This window comes from Ranitomeya imitator, chromosome 4 (genome assembly GCF_032444005.1).
Source record: "Ranitomeya imitator isolate aRanImi1 chromosome 4, aRanImi1.pri, whole genome shotgun sequence".
Taxonomy (NCBI): domain Eukaryota; kingdom Metazoa; phylum Chordata; class Amphibia; order Anura; family Dendrobatidae; genus Ranitomeya; species Ranitomeya imitator.
Window position 1 is genome coordinate 575,710,962 of NC_091285.1, and position 12,163 is coordinate 575,723,124.

The window sequence follows — 12,163 nt, forward strand, 5'->3', positions numbered from 1 at the left end:
CAGCTCCACTCACAGCCACCAGAGGGAGTCCATGGACAGAACTCGCCGAAGTACCATTCATGACCACAGGAGGGAGTTCGATAACAGAATTCACAACACCCTCCCATCTGAGCCCCAGTGTGCCTAAACCACAGTTAGTGTCCACGTTTGCCATTTCTGTAGCGATGAGAGCCTAATTTACAGGTGCATGAGCAGGGCACAATGTACGGGCACTAAAATGGCAGTTTGCAATTTTCACTCAGCAACATCTACTGCTGCTTGTTTTTGAAAAACGCCCATGGAGTCAAAATCGTCACTACACCTGTAGACAAATTCCTAAAGGGGTATAATTTCCAAAATGGAGTCACTTGAGGGTAGATTCTGCTCTTCTAGCACTTACGGGCTCTGTATATGGAGTCCGCAAACTGTTATAAAAATTCTGTGCTACAGGATGCCTCCTGTATAACAGTACTGCTTAGCTATACAGCGAGACTCTGTCTTTTCCGAGTCTCACTGTATGGCTAAAGCAGTACTGTACAGCCACATATGGGGTATTTCCACATTCATCAGAAATTGTGGGACAAATTTTGGTGCCATTTTTACCAATTTCCCAGTGTAAAAATGTAAAATATGGGGGTGAAAGAAAATTTTGGTGGTAAAAGTGTAATTATTTTTTTCTTCATTTCCCAATGGAATAAAATTCTTTGGTGTCAATATGACCACTGCATCCCTAGATGCATTCATTTAGAGGTGTAGTTTGTAAAATTAGGTCATTTATGGGGGGATCTGCTGTTCTGGCACCTCATGAGCTCTGCCAATGTGACATGGCACCCTCAAATCAGTCCACTAAATGTGAACTCCAATATGACGCATCTTCCCTTCTGAGCTTTGCACTGTGCCTCAAAAGTAGTTTTTGATCACAAAAGGGGTATCGGTGTACTCGGGAGAAATTGCGGTTCATTTTCTCCTGCTATCCTTGTGAAAACAAAAAAATTGGGGCTGAAATATCATTTTTGTGGGGAAAAAAAGTGATTTTGTTATTTTTCATTATCACGGCTCTACGTTATAAACTTCTGTGAAGCAGCTTGGGGTTCAAGGTGCTCACGAATCTAGATACATTCCTTGAGGTGTCTAGCTTCTAAAATGGTGTCACTTGTGGGGGGTTTTCACTGTTTAGGCACCTCAGGGGCTCTTGAAACGAGACATGACACCGGCAGACCAATCAAAATCTGCTGTGCAAAACGTCACTCCTTCTTTTCGGAGTCCTGTCGTGAGCCCAAACAGTAGTTTACCCCCACATATGGTGTATCTGCGTACTCAGGAGAAATTGCACAACAGACATTGTGGTCCATTTTCTACTGCTATCCTTGTAAAAATGAAATATTTGGGGCTAAAATAACATTTGTGAGAATTTTTTATTTTTATTTTCACGGCTCTACATGATAAACTTCTGTGAAGTACCTGTGGGGGTTCAAGGTGCTCACCACACATCTATTTAAGTTCCCTGAGGTGTCTAATTTCCCAAATGGTGTCACTTGTGTTGGGGTTGCACTTTGTAGGCGCATCAGGAGCTCTCTAAGTGCAACTTGGCAGTTGCTAATGATTCTAGCAAATTTTACATTCAAAAAGTCAAATGGAGCTCCTTCCCTTCCAAGCCCAGCTGTGTGCCCAAACAGTAGATTTACCCCACATATGGGGTATTGGCACGCTCAGGAGAAATTGCGCAACAAATTTTGTGGTCCATTTTGCCTGTTATTCTTGCAAAAATAAAAAAAAATTTGGAGTCTAAATTAACATTTTTTTGACAAAAACTTAAATGTTCATTTTTCCTTCCAAGTTCCAAAAATTCCTGTGAAGCATCTGAAGGGTTAATTAACCTCTGGTATGTCATTTTGAGCACATTGAGTGGTGCAGTTTTTTAGAATGGTGTCACTTTTGGGTATTTTCTGTTATACAAAGTCACTTCAAATGTGAAGTAGGTCACTAAAAAAAATGATTTAGTAAATTTTGTTGGAAAAATGAGAAATCGTTGGTCAACCCTTATAACTTCATTAAAAAAAAATGTTTGTGCTGATGTAAAGTTTACATGTGGCAAATGTTATTTATTAACTATTTTGTGTGATATATGTAACGCTCTGATTTAAGGGTATAAAAATTAACCAAGAGTTTGAAAATTTCTGTTTTTTTTTGTCACAAATAGATGCAAGTCATATTGAAGAAATTTTACCACTATCATAAAGTACAATATGTCACGAAAAAAAAACAATCTCAGAATCAGTGAAATCCGTTGAAGAGTTACTACTACATAAGGTGACACTAGTCAGAATTGTAAAATTTAGCCTGGTCACGAAGGTGAAAGCAGGCTTGGGGGGGTAAAGGTTGTGGAGCAATAATAGTAATTACTGCAGGACTGCGAACTATAATACTACACAGTGTATAAGATATATTCACACTTTGCTTTGAACATAGGAAATTATAATGAAGTGATAATAAAAGTAATGTTCTATTACATTAAAATGTGTTGTGGGAGATCGTGACTAGGAATCACCCAATGTCTCATTGTCGCAGGGCTTGTCTGGCCGCCATGGAGGGTGTAACTGGACATTGGACCAATGGCAGGGCAATCTTTTTCTCAACTCTTCAATAGACAGATCTGCTTTAAGCCACGATCCCATCAATACCCCCTTTTTTCACAGGTACAGCAGTGAGCTTGACCTTATATACATGCCTCTAACATTTTTCACAAGCATAATTCAGACTTGAACCTCTTTGCAGTGATCTCATTCATTGTATTTTATTTTCCCTGCATTGTATAATAAAGATTATAAACAATATTCAGGTAAATTGATAAAAATGATTGTTAAACATCACTAAGTCCCTGCTCACGTCAAGTTAAGAGGCTACAATTGGCACATAGGAGAAATATTTCCTTAGGGCTCCATCCATCAGACAGAGGTCAGATGAGTGTCCTTTTGGCCTATGTGTACCTTTACCTATAGATACCTGTGCTATTCAATATATACATATACAGTAAGAAAGAACTTACCAAAGGAGCCTATTAGCCACAAATCCCATTGAATGCCTATACAGTGGTGATAAGTCACAGCCTACAGAGTATCTATCACCAATCTAGGACTCCCCTTTTTATTTGATGATCGAGTGGGCAGCCCAAGACTGGCGATTTTACTGTATATTAATTACTTACAAAAGTGCACAGAACACTCAAACTCCATGTCGGGATCCCACAACCCAGGAGTTGGGCACTTTTGAGAAATATTAGGGAGTAACTTATATTTAGAAAAATGAAAGGTACCGTCACACTAAGCGACGCTGCAGCGATACCGACAACGATCCGGATCGCTGCAGCGTCGCTGTTTGGTCGCTGGAGAGCTGTCACACAGACAGCTCTCCAGCGACCAACGATCCCGAGGTCCCGGTGACCAGGGTAAACATCGGGTTACTAAGCGCAGGGCCGCGCTTAGTAACCCGATGTTTACCCTGGTTACCATCCTAAAAGTTAAAAAAACAAACAGTACATACTTACCTACCGCTGTCTGTCCTCGGCGCTCTGCTTCTCTGGTCTGGCTGTGAGCGCCGGGCAGCCGGAAAGCAGAGCGGTGACGTCACCGCTCTGCTTTCCGGCCGCTGTGCTCACAGCCAGACCAGAGAAGCAGAGCGCCGAGGACAGACAGCAGTAGGTAAGTATGTAGCGGTTGTTTTTTTTACTTTAACGATGGTAACCAGGGTAAACATCGGGTTACTAAGCGCGGCCCTGCGCTTAGTAACCCGATGTTTACCCTGGTTACCAGTGAAGACATCGCTGAATCGGTGTCACACACGCCGATTCAGCGATGTCTACGGGGAGTCCAGCGACGAAATAAAGTTCTGGACTTTCTTCCCCGACCAGCGACAGCACAGCAGGGGCCTGATCGCTGCTGCGTGTCACACTGGACGATATCGCTAGCGAGGACGCTGCAACGTCACGGATCGCTAGCGATATCGTCTAGTGTGACGGTACCTTAAGTCCATAGTTTACATCAGGAGATCTTCCACATCTTCCTACCTTCAATATAGACTCTTAAAGTGAACTGAGCAGAGCCTAATGACTTAAACATGGTTTATTTTATGACCTTTGGTGGATCTAGGCCACAGTACATGACATGATGGTGGCCATTCTCCTCCTGTTGCAGACATGTTCTGCCAACTCTAACTGCATCTCTCTTGACATTCAGATGGACCTAGCGATGGATGTATACAACTGCAATCCAGAAGGTTTTAACAACTGTAATCCAGAAGGCTTTATAGCAAAAATCAACAATTAACACTTGTACTGAGAACTCAACAGATACGGGGCTGTTATGGCATACACATATGTCAATTAAAAAAAAAATACAGGTGAGTGCCAAAAGACCTACAAGTTTAGAAAAGAGTCCTGGAGGTGTTGTTGGGGCACTCACAGAGTGCATACGAGAGGGGCCAAAGTCACAGAAGGGTAAGGTTTAGCACCGTCCATAAGTTCTCAATTTCTCATGCAATAATGTGTAGGGGTACCGAGCTGCAGTGCAAGCCTGTGATCAATGTGAGGGATAGAGGTATACATCCTGGTTCATGGTCGTCCAGCAATATTTTCTATGCTATGATGCTGAAAATGGTGAATTAGAGTAATAATCCATAACAGATGGCATCAGGAATGTGAACAGGCCTTGGGCAGTGAATGGGCATAAGGCTGTCTGGAAATTATATAACAAACATTGGATGTAATAAAATACTTCAGAACAGAAATACAATATGTGTAACAGTTAATGAGACCAGGGAGGCACTGATCTTCATAGTGGTGGGATGAGGCTCCCGGGTGACAATGCAAACTCTACAGCAGAGCACCCACCTGCAATGTGCCATTTACAATACTGGTGCCTCATGTGGCAGAGGGAATATTGGGCACCAACAGGAATGGGGGTCCAGTTCTAACCGCTACCTGTATGCACCCTCCATAGCTACGCCTCTGCTGGGTCCATCTAAGGCTGGCATTTACCATTTTCAGAAAGCAATGTCAGTGCAAAGGCAGCACACATGACGCATAAGTATTGTTTCATTGGTTTTGCACTACAAGTAGAAAAAGGCAATTTATTTGGTGGTTTCAGCCTGATCCATAGAGCGACAGCACACGGTGCAAAACACAGATTCCTATGTTATAGCCTTTACTTTTAGCTCCAGGGAAATTTGGTTTTGAAAGAACTTCTGCAACAGTTTTATGCCATAACCTTTAGGTTCCTCTCCATAGAGGACAAACTGCCATAGACTATTTTGTAGTAAGTTCCCCGGTATCCATTTCACTGCTACCTATAGCCATTCGCCATCTTATGAAGTGCCTGCGTACTGCAACAAGACTGCCAAAAAATTCATCTAGGTCAGAAAAGGCTTTAGTTGCACAACATGGCGGAATATTCTCATGGTTTGTGAGCTGTGATGTTATGACTATTGTACCCAAATCCTTTCTTTTGTAGGTTCATTTAAGCCCAAGATCATAAATCAGTGTACAATCTCCTCCAGGTCGAGTGGTTGTAGAGAGTCTGGGGTATTGCTTAGAGGCAGTTCTTGTTGTGCCTTAGAAGTTAAAGTCACATCTTCTGGACATGGATCTCCACTGTCCACAGTGAAAGGCAAGCCCATAATGGCCTGGTTCTCCTGAAAGTCCACACTCCTGGCACACTGGATGCCATTGGCAAGGTGCTGTTTTTTTGCTGCTATTGAATTTAAACTTTGTTCTGTACTAATGGCCATTAATGGCTGACTGCTCCATTCATGGCTTCCATTTTCAGTTACAATGGACTCCGTTTGAGGGTTAGAGACCAGAGTCAAACAAGTCTCAGCCTGGACTTTGTCTGGATCCAAACTAAGTTCTTCCTCTTCTTCGGAGTCCAGTCCAGTGCAATGCCCACTGCGCTCTGAAGCCGAGAAATCAGAGTGTACGATGACGTCGGCCTCAACTTGATTCTGAGATGGATTCCTGGGATTCCTTCCAACATCAACCTAATGAGAAATAAATTAATTTTTAACCTAATGTTCTAATAATAGCATAAATTCAACACTTTCCAACAGTCCATAACTACAAAAATGACCCAGGTGTGAGTGAACCATAGATAACAAAAAGTGTTGCTAGAAGCGTACGTACAATAAAAGAATACTTTTATTAAATTATGTATTTAAAAAAAATCAATTTTTATAAAAAGAAAGGTGCAGAAAATGATAAAGAAAGCGGGACTGGAATTTGTAAGATAATTTTAGCCCTGAGGTAAATTATGAACACTCATAAATAGTACATGATTAAATAATTTCACTAAATATTGGAGTCCGCAATAGAATAAGAAATCTATGTACAAACAAATAATTCCTAATCATTAATGACTACTGCATCCTAAGAACAAGTATATGTCACGATAATATTGTACATTATTTTATTTTCAGTTCACGCCACAAGAGTTAGCAAAAGGTGCTTTAATAAGTGCATCTAAAGTAACTGATAGTATGTTGCTGACATGCTCCACTAAGAGTTAACAAAAATCCTTAGTAAGTATATCTGAGGTAGCTACAGTGAGGCAAAAAAGTATTTAGTCAGTCAGCAATAGTGCAAGTTCCACCACTTATAAAGATGAGAGGCGTCTGTAATTTACATCATAGGTAGACCTCAACTATGGGAGACAAACTGAGAAAAAAAAATCCAGAAAATCACATTGTCTGTTTTTTTATCATTTTTTTTGCATATTATGGTGGAAAATAAGTATTTGGTCAGAAACAAACAATCAAGATTTCTGGCTCTCACAGACCTGTAACTTCTTCTTTAAGAGTCTCCTCTTTCCTCCACTCATTACCTGTAGTAATGGCACCTGTTTAAACTTGTTATCAGTATAAAAAGACACCTGTGCACACCCTCAAACAGTTTGACTCCAAACTCAACTATGGTGAAGACCAAAGAGCTGTCAAAGGACACCAGAAACAAAATTGTAGCCCTGCACCAGGCTGCGAAGACTGAATCTGCAATAGCCAACCAGCTTGGAGTGAAGAAATCAACAGTGGGAGCAATAATTAGAAAATGGAAGACATACAAGACCACTGATAATCTCCCTCGATCTGGGGCTCCACGCAAAATCCCACCCCGTGGGGTCAGCATGATCACAAGAACGGTGAGCAAAAATCCCAGAACCACGCGGGGGGACCTAGTGAATGAACTGCAGAGAGCTGGGACCAATGTAACAAGGCCTACCATAAGTAACACACTACGCCACCATGGACTCAGATCCTGCAGTGCCAGACGTGTCCCACTGCTTAAGCCAGTACATGTCCGGGCCCGTCTGAAGTTTGCTAGAGAGCATTTGGATGATCCAGAGGAGTTTTGGGAGAATGTCCTATGGTCTGATGAAACCAAACTGGAACTGTTTGGTAGAAACACAACTTGTCGTGTTTGGAGGAAAAAGAATACTGAGTTGCATCCATCAAACACCATACCTACTGTAAAGCATGGTGGTGGAAACATCATGCTTTGGGGCTGTTTCTCTGCAAAGGGGCCAGGACGACTGATCAGGGTACATGAAAGAATGAATGGGGCCATGTATCGTGAGATTTTGAGTGCAAACCTCCTTCCATCAGCAAGGGCATTGAAGATGAAACGTGGCTGGGTCTTTCAACATGACAATGATCCAAAGCACACCACCAGGGCAACGAAGGAGCATTTCAAGGTCCTGGAGTGGCCTAGCCAGTCTCCAGATCTCAACCCTATAGAAAACCTTTGGAGGGAGTTGAAAGTCCGTGTTGCCAAGCGAAAAGCCAAAAACATCACTGCTCTAGAGGAGATCTGAATGGAGGAATGGGCCAACATACCAACAACAGTGTGTGGCAACCTTGTGAAGACTTACAGAAAACGTTTGACCTCTGTCATTGCCAAAAAAGGATATATTACAAAGTATTGAGATGAAATTTTGTTTCTGACCAAATACTTATTTTCCACCATAATATGCAAATAAAATGTTAAAAAAACAGACAATGTGATTTTCTGGATTTTTTTTTCTCAGTTTGTCTCCCATAGTTGAGGTCTACCTATGATGTAAATTACAGACGCCTCTCATCTTTTTAAGTGGTGGAACTTGCACTATTGCTGACTGACTAAATACTTTTTTGCCCCACTGTATATGTTAAAATATATTGTTAGTAAGCTCCCCTAGGGTTAACAAAAAGTGCTCAGTACATGCATCTGAGGTAGCTGTGAGCTAAAGTATATTGCCAGCACACTTCATTGAACACTATTCAACAAGCTAAATCAGATGTACAGTATGTGTAGGCAGTGTTATATACTCTAAATGTGGGGTGTAGAACACAAAGGCAGACATATAACAGAATATTTTTACCTGAAGTTATTGGCAATGTCAGAATGGTCGTGCACTCCGCGCTGTAACAACTCTGCTGGCATCACAGCATGGCCTCACATCACTCACACAATCTTACCCACTGCTCCAGGCCATGATGTGGTTTCTGTTTCATGCCAGCTCCATGTTCTGTGTCTCTGCTCTCTGCATGCCTCATGGCTATGTGTATAGGGGGCCGGCGCCTGAACTCTCTGGTTCTTATAGGAATCAGGTGCATCTGTCTAATCAGTTCCTGACCAATTACCAAGAGGCCTCCTGTATATAGTGCAGCTCCACCCTGTGGTCTGGGCCTGTGCAATGTGTTTTATCTCGGTCTTATCTCGGTCTCCTTGTCTGTGGCTTCCTTCCCTGCTGTGTCTTTCCTTGTGTTCTCAGTCTGCTTACACTCCGCACTCTTGCGGTTCTGCACTCAGACCTTGCTTCGCACTCTCTGGCTTTCCTCTGTGGCTCCGCTCTTTGCGGTTCTATCTGGCTCCGCTCTTTGCGGTTCTATCTGGCTCCGCCTCCTGTGTTTCTGCACTTGGCTCCGTCTCTGCTCTTGGCTCCGCCTCCAGCGTCTCCGCTCTTGTCTCCGCTCTTGGCTCCGCCTCCAGCGTCTCCGCTCTTGGCTCCGCCTCCGGCATCTCCGCTCTTGGCTCTGCCTCCGGCATCTCCGCTCTTGGCTCCGCCTCCGGCGTCTCCGCTCTTGGCTCCGCCTCCGGCGTCTCCGCTCTTGGCTCCGCCTCCGGCGTCTCGGCTCTTGGCTCTGCCTTCTCCTTCTCTTCTCTTAGTTCCGCCTTCTACTCGTACTCAGCCTCCTGCGTTTCTGTTCTTGGTTCTAGCTCTTGTGCGTTCGCTCTGCATCCACTCTTGCGGTCTTTCTCTACTTGTTACTTAGTCCTCCTGTCTGAACAGGTTCCAACCTGTTTCACATACCTGCCTGCAGACCGGTCCCTACCGGTTCTTCCTATGTTCCAGCCGTACCCGCCTGCCTACCAGAGAGCCAGCCATGTCCGCCTGCCCGCCAGTGTCTCTGTTGTACCCGTCTGCCTGCCTGTGTCCCAGCCGTGCCCGCCTGTCAGCCAGAGTGCCAGCCGTGCCCGCTCCTTTCCTTAGTGGGATCAGCAGCCACAGCCAGACATCACCCTGGAGTGGCACCTGGTAGCTTCCTATTGCACAAGTCTGACCTCACCATCAGAGGCTCCAGCGAACACTTAGGAAGCTACTTAGTTACGCCCCTTCCAGGGAAGTTTGGTCTGTGGTCCAGTGGGGCCACACCCCCGTATGCTGCGCCAACCAGTCTGGGCGCGTGCGTGACACGCGCCCTCTGCCCCAACGAGCACGTTTCGCCCTGCTTCTTCAGGGGGGCATGTACATAGATTTCTTATCATTCTATTGCGGACTCCAATATTTTATGAAATTATTTAATCATGTACTATTGTCCCATCTAAATATATTTATGTACTATTTATGAGTGTTCATAATTTACCTCAGGGCTAAAATTATCTTACAAATTCCAATCCCTCTTTCTTTATCATTTTCTGCACAGTCTTTCTTTTAATAAAAATTAATATTTTAATACATAATTTAATAAAAGTATTCTTCTATTGTACTTACGCTTCTAGCAACACTTTTTGCTATCTATGGTTCTATGTCAACACATCAACATGCCAATTTTACCTTATGTGGCTCAAAGGAAATGTCATGTAAGACCATCCTTAGACCGCCAGAGGTCATATGATTTGCTGATCCATTGGCAGCACAAGTCAGGTCTCCAGTGATGGTGTCGGCATAGCTGGTGATGTGATTAGCCCAGTTCTGAGTGACTGATCCATTCCATGAAGGCTGAAGGGAGAAGAATATCAAGATAAGTTGCATCAATGCTTTATTCTTGAGAGCATTAATGGGGTTGTCCACTAGTCAAACAACCTCTTCTCAATCCCTATGTTTACCCCTTGTAAAATGATAACACCTATACCAACCTCTGTGCCGGAGCCATTCCAGTAGTTTCGGCACTGGCCCTCCTGTGGATGGCGTGACACTGCTATGTCATCCTATCTCTGCAGTCGATAAGCACCTGCTTCACTTTCTACGCCTTTGTATAAATCACACACATCTGGAGGAAGTGAGAGCTGCCGTTTTGTCTCGCGGCTTCAGGTTTTTTTTCTTAAAACAAACCATGCTTCACTTATTCTATGCCAATGCCCGCAGTGTCTGTTACTGTTTGCCAGGGTTGCCCCCAGGAAATTCATGACCCCATACTGGCAAAATTTACAGGCCCCCATGAGACTCCGTCCAGGCTACAGCCCATCTCCGCCTCCACCCCACAAACCCTCCACAGTCACACCGCCCACTCTTAGGAAAAAATCCGGCCATTGGAAACCGCACCGATCGGAAGAACAGCTTTTACCTCCACTGTAAAATGCAGCAGCAGGTGGGATGTCTGTCAGCAACTCCATTCATCCTTTTTGGGGTTTCCAGAAAAAGAAACCACTGAGGGAAATAATGGATCAGGGGTTGAGTCGCACATTAGCTCCATTCTAAAGGGAATAAAAGTTCTACATTATGGCGATCGGTGCGGGTCCCAGCAGTCAGGCCCCCAACAATCAATAACTTATCACTTATCCTTAGGCCAAGTTCACACGTTCAATATTTTACATCAGTATGTGTAAGCCAAAATCAGGAGAGGAGCAATCAGATGAAAATTATAATAGAAACACGTCACCACTTCTGTATTTATCACCCACTCCTGGTTTTGGCTTACAAATACTGAGATAAAACACTAACTAAATACTGCCTTGTGTTGTTCAACATCTTTATCAATGATTTAGATGAAGGAATTGAGGTAAACCCATTAAATTTGCTGATGACACAAAGCTAGGAGGGATAGATAATACTAGAGAAGAGAGAGAGGATTCAAATAAATCTAAACAGACTGGAACTGTGAGCAGCAACTATCAGAATGTTTTTTAATAGGGAGAAATGCAAAGTCCTACATCTGGGCAAGAAAAATTAAAACAGCATATGCAGAACAGGAGGAATAGGGCTAAGCAACAGCATGTGTGAAAAAGACTTGGGTATACTAATAGATCACAGGCTGAACATGAGTCAACAGTGTGATGCAGCAGCAAAAAAGGCAAATACAATTCTGGGTTGCACTAACAGAATCATACAGTCTAGATCACGTGAAGTAATAATCCACCTCTACTGCTCGTTGGTCAGACCTCATCTGGAATACTGTGCCAAGTTTTTGGCGCCACATTTTAAAAAAGACATGAACAAACTGTAGCAAGTTCAGAGAAGAGCTACCAGGATGATGAGCGGACTGCAAACCGGGTCCTATGAGGAACAGTTAGAGGATTTGGGAACATTTAGCTTGCAAAGATAAGGCTAAGAGGATATTTAATAGCTGTTTACAAATATCTCAAGGGCTGTCACAGTGTAGATGGTCAAGTTATATTCTCATTAGCACAAAGAAGGACTAGAAACAATGGGATGAAATTGAATGGGAGAAGATACAGATAAGATATTAGAAAAGACATTTGGACAGTGAGTGTAGTTAATGAGTGGAACAGGCTGCCACGAGATGTGGTGAGCATTTCTTCAATGGAAGTCTTCAAACAGTGGCTGGACAGACATCTGTCTGAGATGGTTTAGTGAATCCTGCATTGAGCAGGGGTTTAGACATGATGACCCTGGAGGTCCCTTCCATCTCTAACATTCTATGATTCTATGAATGTGTCCTTAGGATAGGTGATTACTTGTTTTCACAGGAGAACCTCTGTAAG

General features: G+C 43.3%; 1 protein-coding gene across 2 annotated transcripts in view; it reads right to left on the reverse strand.

Moving 5' to 3' along the window:
• Window positions 1-4,251: 4,251 nt before the first annotated feature.
• The window catches only part of IGDCC4 (immunoglobulin superfamily DCC subclass member 4), a 155,028-nt gene continuing 147,116 nt past the window's right edge, over window positions 4,252-12,163 (reverse strand). For both annotated transcript variants that reach the window (XM_069766359.1, XM_069766360.1), the window contains exons 19-20: window positions 10,056-10,220; window positions 4,252-6,009 (exon numbers count right to left, since the gene is read on the reverse strand). In XM_069766359.1, coding sequence (XP_069622460.1) covers window positions 5,509-6,009; window positions 10,056-10,220 — 666 coding nt within the window. In that variant the 3' untranslated portion in view covers window positions 4,252-5,508. The remainder of the gene's footprint in view (window positions 6,010-10,055; window positions 10,221-12,163) is intronic.